The sequence below is a fragment of the Geotrypetes seraphini genome, chromosome 12, assembly GCF_902459505.1.
Source record: "Geotrypetes seraphini chromosome 12, aGeoSer1.1, whole genome shotgun sequence".
Lineage (NCBI taxonomy): Eukaryota > Metazoa > Chordata > Amphibia > Gymnophiona > Dermophiidae > Geotrypetes > Geotrypetes seraphini.
The window spans coordinates 94,041,917-94,059,572 of NC_047095.1; the positions used below are offsets into that span (position 1 = coordinate 94,041,917).

A 17,656-nucleotide genomic window follows, 5' to 3' on the forward strand; every position below is an offset into this window, starting at 1 on the left:
TGGCTCGGGACAAACATTGACAGCTGAGGGGGCTATTCATGCACGATTTCGTGAATTCTATCAGCAGCTTTATACGCCAGAGAGTCAGGGGTCGGGGGAAGAAATTGGGAAGTATCTTCAGGATTTGGGCTTGGCATCCCTTACGGCCTGTGAAGCGCAGGGGCTGGATGAGGACATTACGTTGGAGGAAGTACATAATGTGATTAGACAATTGAGACCGGGGAAATCACCGGGCTTAGATGGGTTCACGGGGTTGTTTTATAAGAAGATGTCTACATTGGTGGCTCCATTGTTGGTGCGTTTATATAATAATCTGAGAGAGGGAGCCCAATTGCCCTTTTATATGCGGCTGGCTGGGATCACGATTTTACCAAAGCCTGGGAAGGATGCCACTCAGTGTGGGAGCTACAGGCCTATCTCACTGTTGGGTATTGATACCAAAATTTTGGCTCGAGTGCTGGCTGATCGTTTATCCCCTCACATGCCGACACTTATTCACCCAGATCAGGTGGGATTCATAGGGGGAAGGCAGGCGGCAGATGGAATCCGCAAAGTCTTGAACTTGATTTGGCAGGCCCGACGTAGTGGAGGTCCTTGGGTAGCAGTGGCGGTGGATGCCGAGAAGGCCTTTGACCGCGTGGATTGGCGTTTTATGGAGGCAGTTCTTCGCCATGTAGGTCTGGGGGCCAGATATGTGTCTTGGATTCTGTCTTTGTATAACGGACCTCTGGCGTGTGTGAAAATTAATGGGGTATACTCTGCTCCTTTTGAGCTCAGGCGGGGAACGAGACAGGGTTGTCCGCTCTCACCTTTGCTTTTTGCTTTGGTGATTGAGCCTCTTGCGCAAAAGATCCGACTAGCCACTGGGGTGAAGGGCGTACGGGTTCAAGGGGGTGAGCATAAATTGTCCTTATTTGCTGACGATATTTTAGCAATTGTGGAGGGCTCGGCGGAGTCCCTTAGATCCCTTCAGGATCTTATGACAGACTATGGGGCTTTATCAGGCTTTAAAGCCAATATGACAAAAACGGAGATACTTAATATATCGGTCCCGGTAGTGGATATTCCGTGTATTCAGAGGGTGGTCCCCTTTCGGTGGGTTAAGGGCCCTATACGATATCTGGGTATTCAGTTGGGGGTGGATTGGACATCCCTATTTCAGCTTAACTATATTCCTTTGGTAGCATCCCTAGCTAGGGATATGGATCGGTGGGCCTCATTATATGTGTCTTGGATGGGGCGCATGGAGGTTATTAGGATGTTGGTACTGCCGAAGTTCTTATATTTTTTTCAGGTTTTGCCTATTGAGGTCCCTAGACAGTATCTTCTCCGATGGCAGCGGAATCTTTTACGATTCGTGTGGGGAGGTAGACGACCCAGGGTGGCTCAATGGGCCATGTTCAAGTTTAAAGCAGAAGGGGGTCTGGGACTCCCCCATTTGGAGCATTACTACCGCGCGGCTCAACTCCGAGCGGGAGTGGAGTGGCATGCGCCATCTTTGAAGTTGTGGGTGCAGGTAGAGCAGGGAGTTTTGAGTGGCTCGGGGGGGGGCTCGTACCCTAGGGTCGCTTATGTGGGGGGACTTGGGGGCACAGGAGTTGGGAAGCATTTCTAACCCGTTTACTAATTGGACAATGAGGGTGTGGAAGGGAGAGGCTGGCAAACTCTTGGGTCGTAGTAAGGGGTTGCATCATTTGCCATTGTGCACTGCCTCTGATTTCGTACCGGGCAGAGATGGGGGGATATTTGTGCGGTGGGCAAGGAAAGGGTTGCAGTACTTTGGCCAATTTATAGAGGGAGAGTCCATTTGTGCTTTTCCAGAGATCCAAAAGCTTTACCAGCTTGATTCTAAGGACCTCTTCCCGTATCTACAAGTGAAAAGTTATTTGCAGAAGGCTAAAAGGGCAGATGTTGCAGCTTATAGCTGTTCCGACTTTGAGCAGCTTTTGGGGTACCCAGTGCGTAGAGGTTGCATTTCGCTGCTGTATAAATGGGTGCATCAGGATAAGGACCGGAAGCCTCCGTATTTACTGGCTTGGGAAGGGGACTTGGGGCAGGTGTTTGAGGCATCTCTGTGGGAAACTATTTCGTCTAGGATACACCATTTAGCTGTGGCCCCTATGTTGGTGGAGAATGCGCTTAAAATGCTGGTGCGCTGGTATCTCACCCCAGTGACTCTGAGCAAGATGTCCGCTACGGGCACAGACTTCTGTTGGAGGGGATGTGGGCAGCGGGGAACATTCTTTCATATGTGGTGGAGTTGCCCCTCCATTCAAGACTTCTGGAGCCAGGTGTTTAAGTATGTGGGGGCTCTCCTTCAAGTGCCTCTCACGAAAAGAGCTGAGGTGGCCTTGTTGGGGTTTCCCTCTGGAGGGGTAGATGACACCCAGGATAGATTGGAGCGCTTGGCTTTTACAGCGGCTAGGCTGACTGTGGCTCAACATTGGCGCAGTACTGCTTCCCCTACTTTGGCTCTGGTGCGAGAGAAATTGGGTTGGGTGTGTGAGAAATATCGGCTCTCGGCCCTGTTGACTAGAAAATGGCAGCAATATCACGATATTTGGGGGAGATACTTGGCAATGGAGGGTCTGGGGAGGAATAGTTCTGTTGTCAGCTGAGGTATTGGCTCCGGCCGGATGGGTTTTGTGGGGGTTTGTCTTCTTGGGGTTCCTATTGGGGGTCTGTGACCTTTGGTCCACTTCTTTTCTGATTTTTCCACTTTTCCTCACGTTGGGGTGTCATTGTGCCTATTGGTGGTGTTCTTGGGTTTATGGGGGGAGCAGGGTGCTGTCACTAGGGGGGTAGGGGGGGGGGGGGGGGGCGGGGGTGGGGGTGAGGGGGTGACATCAGGAGGTTTGTTGTTCTGCAGATTGCCTGCCTGTATTGTTGTTGGATCTTCCTGATGTTTTGCTGTGCTGTTTTTCTCTTGTCATAAATAAACAGTTACAAAAAAAAAAAAAAAAAATAGATTTGTAACCAAGTTGAACAGCTCTTTTGTATTGATTCCTTTTGAGCTAGTGTTAGATAAGTCGATTTTGGAAGAGTAAAATGCTTTATGTTTGTCTTTTATCAGTTGTTTGTAGATTTTTATGTTGGATCTCCAGTTGTTCCGGTCTGACAATTTTCCTGTTTTTTCCAAATTCTTTCTAGTCATCTTACTAGTCGTTTCATTTTTAGAAGTTCGGTGTCAAACCATTTGTTATATTTATTTGCGCAGCTTTTGCTATTTCGTTTAGGGGCAATTTTATCTAAGGCTATTCTTATGTTCTTATAGCCTACCCAAAAAGGCTTACAGTTCGGAAACACGTCTCGCAGAAGTAATGACCACCAGAACACAGCCTTAAGAGTAATGTCATTCAACGTGCAGGAGCGAGAGGCTCAAAAGAAAGATGAACCAATACTGAAAGCACCAGATTGAGATCCCAGGCTGGAACTGAAGGATGAACTGGAAGATGGATCAATTTCACAGCTCTCAAGAAATGGACCACATCTTGAGAAAAGGCCAAGCACCAACCATGCAACAGATCGTGAAAGACGACAAGGCTGCCACCTGAACCCACAGAGAGGACCCGGCAAGGCCCCGCTCCAGGCCATTCTGTAAGAACTCCAAAATGTGAGGCAAAGATGCTCGAAAGGGCACCACTCTGCAAGCCAAACACCACTCCTCAAAAAGACGCCAAATGCGCACATAGGCTTGAGAGGTATAAAGTCTCAGAGAACCTAAAAGAGTAGAAATCACCTTATCAGAATATCCTTTCTTACTTAGGCGATCCCATTCAAAAGCCGAGCCATAAGACAAAAGGGACCTGGATCGAACATGGGTATAAAACCCCGAGTCAGAAGGTCAGGCAATAGGGACAGAGGAAGAAGATCTGCCACTAGAAGCTGCTTCAGATCTGTGTACTACGGGTGCATGGGGTAGTCTGGAGCCACCAGAATCACGTGGTCTGCATGTCGAGCAATGCAAAGGACTCTACCCACCAGAGGCCATGAAGGAAATAATTTTTGATAATACATCTTCTAAAAAGGAAATCATGTTTTTTCCCCTCAGCTCCTTTAATCCAATTATTCTTAAATTCTGTCTTCTAGATCTGTTTTCCAGATCTATCATTTTTTTATTCATTTCCTTTAATATGTTATGATCTTCTTTGTAGTTTTGTTGTATATGTTCAATTTTTTTCCATTCTGTTTTCCATCTTGTCCATTCTGTTATTTAATATATCAAACTTGCAGTTCATAAGATTCATCTCTTTCTTCATTTCAATTAAATTGAAATTAATGTTCCTTAATTCTTCCATTACTTCTATTATCTCTAAGGCATCCATAGGCAAAGGAATCCCGCTGGGAGTCTGTGAATCTTCTTTTAGTCTTTCCTGCAGATTTAGCAGGAGTTTCTTGTAACTTCTGTTTAGTTGATGTCATTTCCAAGGATTTCAAATTAAATATGATAAAAATTGTTGCTTTAAATTCTAATAAATGATGCTCAGAAGAGGGAGCTCAACTGCTAGCCAGTCATCCGCCAAGCCTCCAAGTTCCGGAATCAAGGCTAGAAACTTTGAGATAGCAGGAGAAGTCATTTGTCCTCGGCATTAGTCTTTTTTGCACAATTTCATTTGGATGAACACCTGTCAATATTTATGGAGAACTCTCCATTGTTATTGGGTATTTTGCTATCTCTATTGCCTCTTTGAGTCTTCTTGGCCATCAATAGTCTTCTTTCTCTAGGACTTTTGTGTTCTCAAATCTAATTGTATGACCAGTTTCCTTGGAGGGCTACAGCTGATTTTTCTGTGTTGCACAGCTTATGGTGTCTCTTGTGCTCTTTCAGCCTTTCCTCTATGGTGCATCCAGTTTCACCAATGTAGGATTGGCCACAACTGTATGAGATTTTGTACACTCCAGGGGTTTGGAACAGGGGTAACCAGTCTTTTACATGTGTGTGTGTTAATGTAAGGCTCTGCGGTGCACTGTAGGCTGTTTTGATGTTATTTTTCTTTAGCATGACCAACGTATTTTCCTGCCTCAATTACCTCAAATCCCATCAGGTTAGAGAACCCAGTATATATAAAGATAGATTGCAGACCTCACAGCATACCTTGAAGATAGCTACAGCATGATGGCTGAAATGCCGGTTCTACCTACCCAGATGCAGCGAGACCTTGACAACTGCAACAATCTCCAGTTTATTTTACTGCCTTATGTCTTATCATACTACTCGTACAATTTAACACTACATTCCCAAGGACAAGGGGGACATTTTAATACAGCTGAACTGAAGTGCAGCTTAAGTGCAATACAGCCTTTTAGCCACCTATCACCCAATATAAACACTTTTAATGCTGCGAGTGAACATGCCCACACTCTTCCCTGTGTACTTTTTATAACTTCTACACATAACATTTATATGTCTTTTATACACAAAGATTATCTTCATATTTATTACATCTCTATCACCTGTGAAATAAAGTGCTATTCCACAGAAAAATACTAAACAGCTTTCAATAAAATACAGATAAATAGTAAAAGGTAGATTATTTTTATTAGTATTAGGAGTAGAGAATGATATAGGGAAAAAATTTGTCCCCGTCCCATCCACACGAGCTCGACCATGTCCCTGTCCCATCCACACGAGCTCGGTCCCCATCCTTGCAAACCATCTGATCCCATCCGCATAGCTTTATATTGAACTTATTTTATTAAAGTATAAAAAGAAACAATATTCTGTACAATTGTCATTTTATAAATCACAAATAAAACAGAGCAAGGATCAACAAAACCCTTGTTTCCCCCTCACAGATATCCCCTCCACTATTGAGAAAACTGAAGTCAAATTACTACAGAATGCTACATAGAAAAATCAAGTTAACAGAATACTTCAGTCACACATGGCAGGAATAGTGCAACTAGGGCAACTACCCCCTGGTCAGAGAGAGCCCTAAGCCAGCTGGAAGCTAAAGAAGCACAGCCTAGGCTTTGCAGTCCCCTGTTATGTCTAACAACAGCTACATAAGAACATAAGAACATAAGAAGTTGCCTCCGCTGAGGCAGACCATAGGTCCATCCTGCTCAGCGGTCCGCTCCCGCGGCGGCCCATCAGGCCCATTGTCTGAGCAATGGTCTATACCTATCTATACCCCCCAATCCCTTTTTCTTCTAGGAATCTATCCAGACCTTCTTTGAAACCATTTAATGTTTTCTTGTCTACAACAGCCTCTGGAAGCGCGTTCCATGTGTCCACTACCCTCTGAGTGAAAAAGAACTTCCTAGCGTTTGTTCTAAACCTGTCCCCTTTCAATTTCTCCAAGTGCCCCCTTGTACTTGTGGTGACCCTTAATTTAAAAAATCTGTCCCTGTCTACTTTTTCTATGCCCTTCAGGATCTTGAAGGTTTCTATCATGTCTCCTCTAAGTCTTCGCTTTTCCAGGGAGAAAAGTCCCAACTGCTTCAATCTGTCAGAATATGGGAGATTTTACATTCCCTTTATCAGTTTGGTTGCTCTTCTTTGTACTCCCTCAAGTACCGCCATGTCTTTCTTGAGGTACGGCGACCAGTACTGGACACAGTACTCCAGATGCGGCCGTACCATTGCACGATACAGCGGCATGATGACTTCCTTCGTCCTGGTCGTAATACCCTTCTTAATGATACCCAGCATTCTGTTTGCTTTCCTAGAGGCTGTGGCGCATTGCGCCGATGCCTTCAGTGTTGCGTCTACCATCACTCCCAGGTCTCTCTCCAGGTTACTAACCCCTAGTGGTGTTCCCCCCATTTTGTATGTGAACATCGGGTTCTTTTTCCCCACGTGCATGACCTTGCATTTCCCCACGTTGAAGCTCATCTGCCACTTTTCGGCCCACTTTTCCAGCTGCGTTAGATCCTTTTGGAGATCCTCGCAGTCTTCCTTGGTTTGAGCCCTGCTGTATAGTTTGGTGTCATCTGCAAATTTAATGACTTCACACTTAGTTCCCGCCTCTAGGTCATTTATGTAGATATTGAACAAGAGTGGTCCCAGCACCGACCCCTGCGGAACTCCGCTCGTGACCCCTTTCCAGTCTGAGTAGTGGCCCTTTACGCCAACCCTCTGCTTCCTGTTTGCCAGCCAGTTTTTGATCCATCGGTGGACCTCCCCTTGTACCCCGTGGTTCCATATCTTTTTAAGCAGTCTCTCGTGTGGCACCTTGTCGAAGGCTTTTTGGAAGTCAAGGTAAATGATGTCTATAGATTCCCCTTTATCCACCTGGCTGTTCACTCCCTCAAAGAAGTACAATAAGTTTGTGAGGCATGACCTACCCTTACAGAAGCCATGTTGACTCGGTTTTAGCTGCCCATTTTTTTCGATGTGCTCATAGATGCTGTCTTTAATCAGTGCCTCCATCATCTTTCCCGGGACTGAGGTCAGGCTCACCGGCCTGTAGTTTCCCGGGTCCCCCCTTGCGCTCTTCTTGAAGATGGGCGTGACATTTGCTATTTTCCAATCCTCCGGGATCTCTCCGGTTTTTAAGGATAGGTTGCATATCTGTCGAAGTGGCTCCGCTATTACGTCTTTTAGTTCCTTGAGTACCCTTGGGTGAATGCCATCTGGACCCGGCGATTTGTCGCTCTTTAGTCTGTCGATCTGCTTGAGTACATCCTCTTGGCTTACCTCTAAATCGACCAGCTTATCGTCTTGGTCTCCTATTACGATCTCCTCGGGTTCCGGAATGGTGGTTATATTCTCCATCGTGAAGACTGACGTGAAGAACTCATTTAACCTGTCAGCTATCTCTTTCTCTTCTTTTACAACTCCCTTTCTGTCTCCATCGTCCAATGGTCCCACTTCTTCTCTCGCCGGTTGCTTCCCCTTGACGTATCTGAAGAACGACTTGAAGTTTGTTGCTTCCTTTGCCAGTCTCTCTTCGTATTCTCTTTTTGCTTTTCTAACCACTCGGTGACACTCTTTCTGGTGTTCTTTGCGCCCTTTTTGGTTCTCCTCTATATTCTAATCACAAAATAGAAAATAAGATTTTTTTTTCTACCTTTTTATGTCTGGTCATTTTATTCTTCACATCACATTGGTCTCAGGCTCTGGTTTCTGTTTCCGTCTGTCTACTCTTAACTCACTTGCCAGGATCTCTTAACCATTTGACATGTCTTCTTTCTCCATGCTCACCATTCATCTTCCATCTCTGTGTATGTATTTTCCCTCATGTTCAACAAGCATCTCCCTTCTCTATCTCCTATACTTCCCTTTCTAGTATTTCCCCTGTGCCCATCTCCCTGCCTTCATCATCTCACCATTCTATGATCCCTTTCTATGTACAGTATCACTCCTCTATATCCCTATGCCCCTCTGACAAACATCTTTCTTCTGTGTTCTTATTCTCCCCCATGTATAGCCATTTTCTCTCTGTGTCTATATACCCTCCCATGCCTAGCATTATCCTTCTGTGTCCATATAACACCCCAATGCAGATACAGCATTCCCCTTTTTCATTCCCTGTTCCTATGCGCCCACCATCTCCCCTCTTTTTGTATATTTTCCTGTGTCCAGCTTCTCCCCCCTCTTACTCTCTTAAACCAATGTGTCTCTCACTCTTTCCTCCCTCCGCTATGTTTACTATTTCACTCACTCTTCCTTCATCTCCTTGGTTCAGCTTATCTCTTTCCCTTTCCTTCTCTCTCTTCCTCCCTGCAGGCCTTGCACCTCTCTCCCTTCCCTCTAGCCCCCTCCCCATGGGTCCAACACCTCTTTCCCCTCCCTTCAGTGCTCAGGTGTGGGTCTGGCACTTCTCCCTTCCCTCCAGCTCCACTCCACATACCACATGGGCCCAGCACATTTCCTTCCCCCCAATCCCCAGACCAGATCCAGCAACCGTCTCCCTTCCCTTCAGCTCCAGCCGGTCCAACAGCCCAAGCAACTTCCTCCCCCCTTTGCGGGTGCAGCAGCAGCCTCCCTCCCTCTCTCCCTCCAGCAGGTCCATCAGTCCCCCACCCTCGCACCCTCCCTCCCAATGGTGGGCAACAAAAAAAACAACCAAGCAAAACCTGCGACTCTCCTGGGTCGGCCTCTTCGCACCTCCCAGGGCGGGCTTACCAGCCTGTTAGAAGCTTCCTGCATGCAGGGCTGCTCTGACTGGAACATTCTTGCCACTGAGTCCCAGTCTCTTTCCGGCTGGATGTTACATCAGAAGGAGAGACTCTGTGGCAAAAAGATTCCAGTCAGAGCAGCCCTGCATGCAGAAAGCTTCCAACAGGCTGGTAGGCCTGCCCCAGGAGGTGCAAAGAGGCCGACTCAGAAGAGTTGCAGGTTTGTCGGTTTTGTTTGTTTTTTTGGCCACCCATCAGGAAGGAGGAGGGGACGGGGGCTGCTGCTGCTGCTGGCCGGAAGGGGTGGGAAGGGAGGCAACTCGCAGCAGATACTTTATTGCAGGGACAATGCCATTCACCGCTCCATGGGGCGGAGAATGGCCTTGTCCCCATACTCGTGACATCTAGTCTCCCCCACCCCACTTTCGTGTGGGTTACCCATGGGCAACAGTCACAGTGTCATTCTCTAATTAAGAACCTTAACTGTTCTTCAGAACTAGGGTGTTCTAGGTAAATCCATTGATTATTATGAAAACACTCTTACTTTATATAAGAAATAGGTACTTTCTGCAAACTCTGGACGTAAGGGATGCTGAGCCCAATGAACCCTGAAGTCTGTAGTAAAAGCCTAAAGAAAGGAAGGAAAGCACCATAATTATTATATTAAATCATTAGTATTAGTTTTGAAAAGTACAAACCATTTTAAAAGGCCAAATAGACTTAGGTATCAAAATGTAGCCAATCTTTGGCATACAGGCTAAGATTTTTTTTTTTAATTTATTTATTTATACTTTTTTAAATTATATTTATCAAGCATCCACTTGTACAGAAAGCCTTTTTAAGCCATAAATGTAAGACAATATAAAGATACCAAATGCAACAAAAATTAATATTAATAAAAGGTTAAATTATCATACAAGAAGGAAAGAAAAAAAGAATAATACGCTTAAATTCAGCTCAAGTCCTCAACTGGGATCCAAGGTATACTAAAGCGAGTTACAAAGAAACAAAGTAATAAGATAAAGGAATTGATTAGCTGAGTTATGAGTATCTAATCATTCTAAGATAGAGGTGTCAAAGTCCCTTCTTGAGGGCCACAATCCAGTCGGGCTTTCAGGATTTCCCCAATGAATATGCATAAGATCTACTAGCACACAATGAAAGCTGTGCATGCAAATAGATCTCATGCATAATCATTGGGGAAATCCTGAAAACCCGACTGGATTGCGGCCCTCGACACCTCTGTTCTAACAGCACTCAAGTTTTTCTTGATTCCAGGTGCGATACTGACAAGAAAGTTGTCAGTTGGGAAGGATCAAAAAAGAAACTTTTGCATATGATAGTGTATTACACATTTACATGGGTGGCGAAGACAGAACGTTACCCCTAAAGCAGACATGGCAACTCCGGTCATCGAGGGCCGGAATCCAATCGGGTTTTCAGGATTTCCCCAATGAATATGCATTGACAGCAGTGCATGCAAATAGATCTCATGCATATTTATTGGGGAAATCCTGAAAACCCAATGGATTCCGGCCCTCAAGGACCGGAGTTGCCCATGTCTGCCCTAGAGCTATAATTCCATGTTTTTGAAGCAAAAATTAATGTCTACGCCTCTGAGTATCCCGTGCTAAATCTGGAAACATTTGTATCTTAAGGCCAAGAAATTCTTTTTGTTTATTTTTAAAGAAACACCTGAGCAACTAGTTTTTATCTGGCGCAAATGCTACAGTTAGAAGCAACATTGCCGCTGTTGCAACTTCCCTATCAGAAATTCCAACAAAGTTAAGATATTTAATGATTGTTGATTAGTCTCTTGTGGTAATTCTTACTTCTTAGTAGGTAGGTAATAAACTTGAGTAAACGGTGGTAAGGAATCTTCAGACACCTCCAAAATCTCCATCATATAACGTTTCGACATTTCCCTAGGAGTTACCGTAGTAACCCTAGGGAAATTAATTAGTCTGAGATTATTATTCCAGGAAAAGTTCTCTAAAGACTCCAGCTTTCTTCTCAGGCTAGTATTGTCCTTGACTAATGTCTCAGTAACTTATTTGAAAACATTTAATTCTTGATTAACATTTTCTATTGAAGCCTTAGAATCACCAATTTCGAACTTTAAGTTCTTAATATCATTTTCCTGAACTTTAAGTTTATCTTCCAGATGTACAAGCTGAGGATTTCTAGATTTAGCCAGTCTTGCTACGAGATCCCATAAGGAATCTAAAGATACCTCTTGGGGCTTATTGATCAAAGGAAAAGATTTACCCATGTCAGTTTTCTCACCAACTGAAAGGCTAAAATTATTGCCAACAAATCCAAATTAGAAGCTTTGGATTCCAAGTATTAAGCAGTGAGAAGCCTGGCACATTTTAATTGTGAAAAACATACAAAAGAATTCATACAAAAATTCAAAGCAGCTTTACTTCAAGTTCTATCAACACACAACTCTAGATTTTAGATCCTACTGTCCGGCCAGGTAAGAACTGAATTTTGAGCACAAGTATTCCCCTTTAAAACAACTCCCAATATTTTTCTGTTTTAGACCGTTTAAAGAAATACAGTGAATAATTGGGCCAGTTTCATTATTGTCTATGGTCTCTCACACACAACAGGGCCCTTTGGGCTATGGATTCATTGTGTGTTGTATGGATGTACATAAATGCCAAAATATATAAATACTTCTAAATTCTACCAATATTCAATTTATTTATCAGAAGGATTTTGGAAAGGTAAAAAGGCTGCACTTTAATTTTATTTCAAGAAACAACATTCAAAAATGTTATCAGAATGGATAAAAAAATGAGCATGCACAAGAAAACATACAGTAAGAACTGAAGTCTGCTATAATGGAGAAAGAATGCATTAGAAAGAGAAAAGCCTTCCATCGTGGACAGCAATTCTTGATAGAAATCTGAGAAAAAGTAGTGAGACTCAAAATGTGTAGAAAAAAGTGCAGAGGAGGAGATAGAATTAACCTGCATTCTCATTCACAGATTTGGCAACTTTACAACATAGGAGAGGGAAAAGCGATGTAAAAATGAAATTCTGCACAAGCTATTCTCTTTTTCCATAGCATGACACTGATTTAGTACTCACTGAATAATAAAGAATCATATTTCAATCTACTAGTAATTTTGAGACAGATTCTACAAACGGCGCTGTAAGTTAGGTAGTGGTAGGTACCTAACAATTGTTTTAATTGGCGCATTGACTGCACCAATTAAAAATAAATGAAAATCTCATTTTTAAAAACCATGTAGGCACCAGCAAGTGTCTACAAAAAGGGCGCCGAAACTGCCTCTACAGAGGCGCCTAAGATCATAGTAGGCATGGTTTAGACCAGAAATGGCCTTAGGCGCTGTGAGGCATGATTCTCTGTGAAAGGTAGGCGTCAGTAATGCAGGCCTTTAAAACTTGGCCTACATTACTGGTGCCTACCTTTAATGGGAGCTGCGATACTGTAAACGGTGCCATAGCGTGATTGACATGCAAACAGCACCGTTTTTATAGGTAGCCACTGATTATTGTGATATGCAAGATATGCCTGCTAGGGCTGTTCCTAATGTAAAGCCCATTTCTAGAGCAGATAGTGCCCAAGCTGCTCTGCTTAATCCCCAAGGTAACCTTTTGCCTGCCATTACTCCTGGGTCCAGCAGAGGAAGTGCTAGTGCCAAACTGCAGGTTTCCCTTCCCCCACGTAGTCAGGGAAGAAGAAACAGGATATCCTGCACACCTGAGCGTTTGGGGGTGGTTCTCAGCTCCTAAATCAGAGGTCTGCCCTGCTGGAAGAGGAGAAGGAAACAGGGAGTGAAGCCAGGCAGTCGCAAAGCTCAGGGCTGGGAGCTCTGCAAAGCTGTTCAGTTCCTGAACAGATGGAACTGGTAGAGGCTGGAGCAGAGTCCTCTGAAGGTCCTTTTGAAGAGTTCCAGGACATGGAGCTGGATTTGGAGCCGGAGTCTCTCCCTGAGTTGCCTGCCAGCGTGCAGCCTATGGAAGTCTGCTAAATGAAGGCAAGTGTCCATTACTGCGAACAGTGGATTACAATTATCCAGGCTGCCTGGAGGTACTATTTTTGAGCAGGTCAGACTGTTTGTTTCCAAGGTGGTGGGGTTAGCCCCAAGTTACATGTGGAGGGATAGCGGGCCATTGTTTGGCGAAATTCCATCACGTGGAGCACACCACCTTGTCCAGCACTGCTGAGGCTGGAGGAATCAGTGCCGTAGCGCTGGTTCAGGCTCAAGTCTGGTTGGGAGAAAATAAGGACTTGTGCTGTACCGATATCTTAGCCGTAAAAAAAGAATCTTTATTGTGTGGAACTCTGTCTTACAGAAAAGAATCCCCTTTTGAGGTGAAGAGTTAGAGTCAGATTTTGAGTTTTGTTTTTTTTCTTTTCTGTTTTGCTGTTTTGAAACTCTCTAGTTGGAGAGATAGTGCACTGCCATAGGACTAATAAGTTTGCCTAATCTGAAGGTGCAGAGACTTTCCTATTGACAGTCATCGCCTGACAAAGTTTATGTTCGGATTTCTTAGTTTTGTGGATTGTTTTGGAAGCTGAAGTTTGAAGCAACTATTTTGTTTTGTGTGCTACAAATTAAATCCAGTCCAGATTTTGATTTTTACTTTCCTGATTCCAGTGTGTTTTCTTTTGCTAATCTTGACTTATCATTCTTGTGTCACTCGTGGCAGCACACAAGAGCCAATTTCCGTGTCCCAGCGGCTCGGGACCCATTGCCCTGACCCTGCTGGTGACATTATGGAGCCATTCGAAGAATCTGCCCCTTTGTGCCGGTTTGGTATAAATTAGTTGGTACCACTAGTACTAGTGTTCTCTTAAAATTTCATTCATACAAATTAATTTTTGATATCTGGCGACTTCCCTTGCCTCACCTCTGGAAGGAAATTATGCTTCTTTATGACCTGATACAACATCTCATGTGTTTCTATAGCAGGTCTAATATCACCTTTCAACACCTAGAAAATAAAGAAAATAAATTAAGTACAAATGCAGACTTATTTAAGAATGGAGAAGTTAGGTCTTCCTGCTAGTTTTCTTTCCTTCAGTTTTACCAGATGAGGTTTGTGCCCATCTACTAGCTCTTAAATGTCCTCCATACTCTTGCATAAGATTGTGAATCAGATCATTTCCTAGCATGAAGGAGGGTAATAATAATAACTTCCTGTGAGTAGTATTTACACCTCAGTTTTGCCCTCTCAATACTAAGGCAAGCAAATCAGAGGAGAAATACAGAAGGTCAGAGAGCAATAACAGTGAAGAAAGCTGCAGATGGAGCAACAAGGTGGAGCCAAATTTGCAGGGAAGCAACTTTAGAGAAAGCCCCGACATGGCCCATGTTTCGGTGAGTGCCTGCATCATGTGTCTGTATACATGTAGGTAAAACAACTAAAAAGATCAAAATTAAGATGTTGGAACATAAGTTGTAAATTAAATACACAAATACTTACAGCAGCATTAGTAAGCCATTGCCTGTCTCTCACAAAACCAATTTCTTTTTAGATCTAAAATTCATCAAATTGCTAGGACTTGAACATGAGTTAATGATATCTAACTAACTAACCATCTCTCAACCATAGTTTTGGTTAATTAAGGTTCACAGTTATTGATCATATTACCCCATTTATGATTTCTTTGCATTGGTTGTCTGTGGAGGCCAGGTTTAAAACATGTATGCTAATATTTAAAATTTATCAAGTATTGTCTCACCATATTTGATAGATCTGGTACATCCTTCTTGTAGAAGTAACGAGTTTTGCCTCAGGAATCAGATAAACAGTTACCCAACTGTTCATGATCTTAAATCTGTTAAAATGTTCACCTTGTCCTTTTCCTATCAGACAGCTATTACCTAGAATAAGCTCCCTTTCTCTGGTGAGGAGAACTACAGATTACCTTATTTTTAGGAACTCTCTTCCGGAGGCTGTTATAGGGGGAAACATCCTCCAGGGATTCAAGACAAAGTTAGACAAATTCCTGCTGAACCAAAACGTATGCAGGTAAGGCTAGTCTCAGTTAGGGCACTGGTCTTTGACCTAAGGGCCGCTGCGTGGACCGCTGGTCAGACCCAGCAGCAGCAATTCTTATGTTCTTATGTTAAATTGGTTTTCTTCAAGGACTATTATGATGTTAAAAGTTAAGGTCTGAGATTTTTATGTAGCTGTCCTTTTTTATTTCTAGTTTCTGTTGATCTTGTTACTTGCACTGAGCTGAGGAAGTATGATGCGACTTAGAAGAATTATGTTGTATTGTAAAATGCTGTGCAGCTCTTGGAAAAGAGGCAACAAACAATAAGCTACTACAGGAAGAATGTATGATTTTTGATCTGGATATTTTAATACCCAATGATTTAAATAACAATATTGATTACACTATTTTTATGAAAAAACATTGTTTCATTTTTTGTAATATGCACTATACAACTCAATTTACACTTCAATAATCATTGTTGACAATATAATAGTTGTAATTTTGAGTCATTTTGCAGCATACGTAATTTTATTTTGAAAATATGTAAAACTTATAGGATTAGTCACGATATTTTAAGATGACCACATTGTTACCATTTTAAATAATTTTTGTTAATTTTTCTTGGTACAATCTGATATTGTGAAGCTACAGTTCTACAGCTGTTTTTACTATGTTGTAAGGAACTAAGGGCTCCTTTTACAAAGGAGCGCTAGCATTCTTAATGCACGCACCGGATTAGCGCGCGCTAACTGAAAATCTACCGCCTGCTCAAAAGGAGGCAGTAGTGGCTACCGCACGTGGCAATTTAGTGTGTGCTATTCCACACGTTAAGGCCCTAGCACGCCTTTGTAAAAGGAGCCCTAAGTATTTTTTTTTTCTTTATGAATTGGTATAACAAGGTTAGTGGAAGAAAACGGGAAACTTGTCTCCCTCTGGAAATGACTGACAGGCCTGAGTTGCTTAATTCAGTTGTTTTTCAAATCAGTAAAAGACCTTTGGCTTGCTATCTGATGATTGGCAATGACCATATGTAGAGAATAACATGGGGAAAGAAAAATTTGTCCCCATCCCAGCCAGTCCCATCCCCACAAACCTCGAATAGTTATGATTTTATACTGAACTTGTTTTATTAAAGTATAAAAAGAAACAATATTCTGTACAATTGTCATTTTATAAACAAATAATACAGAACAAGGAACAACTAAACTACTGTCTCCCCCTCCTCTTCACAAATATACCCTCCACTATTGAGAAAACTGAATAAGCCAAATTATTACAAAATGCTACACAGAAAAATCATGCTAACAAAATACTTCATTCACACATGACAGGAATAGTGTTAGGGGAATGCAACTAGGGCAACTGCCCCCTGGTCAGAGAAAGCCCTAAGTTAAAGAAGCATGGCCTGAGCTTTGTGGTCCCTAGTTATGTGTAACACTATCTCTAGCAGGATACATATTTCAAATCTGATATATTCTAATCACAAAGTAGAAAATAAAATTATTTTTCTACCTTTTATTATCTCGTCATTTTATTTTTCAAATCATGTTGGTCTCAGGCGCTGGTCTCTGTTTTCTTTTGTCTTCTCTTAACTCACTTGCCAGGGTCTCCTGACCATTCTTCTTTCTCCATGATCACCATCTATCTTCAATCTCTGTGTGTGTATTGTTCCCAATGTTCATCATCTCCCTTCTCTATGTCCCCTATAAGTCCCTTTCTAGTATTTCCCCTGTGCCCATCTCCCTGCCTTCATCATCCCAACATTCTATGATCCCCTCCCTGTGTACAGTATCACTCCTCTATATCCCTATGCCCCCCTATCTAGCATCTTCCTTCTGCATTCTTATTCTCCCCCCATGTCTAGCCATCTTCTCTGTGTCCATATACCCTTCATTTCTTCATTAGCCCTCTGTGTCCATATACCACTCCCATGCAGCATTCCCTTTTCTCCCTGTTCCTATGCTCCCATCCATATCTCCTCTTTTTGTATATCTCCCTGTGTCCAGCTTCTCCCCTCTCTTACTCCCTTACACCAATGTGTCTTTCAGACTCTCTCTTTCCTCCCTCCACTATGTTCAAAGTTTCACTCACTCTTCCTTCATCACCTTGGTTCAGCTTTTCTCTTTCCTTTTCTTTCTCTCTCTCTCTTCCTCCCTGTAGGTTCTGCACCTCTCTTCCTTCACTCTAGCCCCCTTCCAATGGGTACAACACCTCTATCCCCCTCCCTTCAGCGCCCAGATGTTTGTCTGGCACCTCTCCCTTCCCTCCAGCTCTACTCCATCCACCACATGGACTCAGAACCTGTTTCCCTTCTCCCCCCCCAGTCCCCAGACCAGATCCAGCAATTCCAGCCAGTCCAGCAGCACAAGCAACCCCCCTCTCCCCTACAAAGGTGCTGCAGCAGCCCCCCCTCATGAGTCCAGAAGCCCCACCTTTCTTCCCTCCCTATTGCAGGTCCAACAGCCCCAAACCTATGATTTCCCTGTCGGCCCCTTTGCACTTCCCAGGGCAGGCCTACCAGTTAAATTGAAAGGAGGGACTCGGTGGGAAGAAGGTTCAGTGAACTTCAGCACTGCGTATGACAATGTTGCCTCTTTGTCCTAC

The 17,656-nt window shown here is 43.4% G+C and overlaps 1 protein-coding gene across 2 annotated transcripts in view; it reads right to left on the reverse strand.

Moving 5' to 3' along the window:
• EDEM3 (ER degradation enhancing alpha-mannosidase like protein 3) overlaps positions 1-17,656 on the reverse strand; it is a 254,529-nt gene that overhangs the window by 89,555 nt on the left and 147,318 nt on the right. For both annotated transcript variants that reach the window (XM_033916146.1, XM_033916145.1), the window contains 2 exons: positions 13,957-14,040; positions 9,611-9,694 (listed from right to left, as the gene is read on the reverse strand). In XM_033916146.1, the coding sequence (XP_033772037.1) occupies positions 9,611-9,694; positions 13,957-14,040 (168 nt within the window). The remainder of the gene's footprint in view (positions 1-9,610; positions 9,695-13,956; positions 14,041-17,656) is intronic.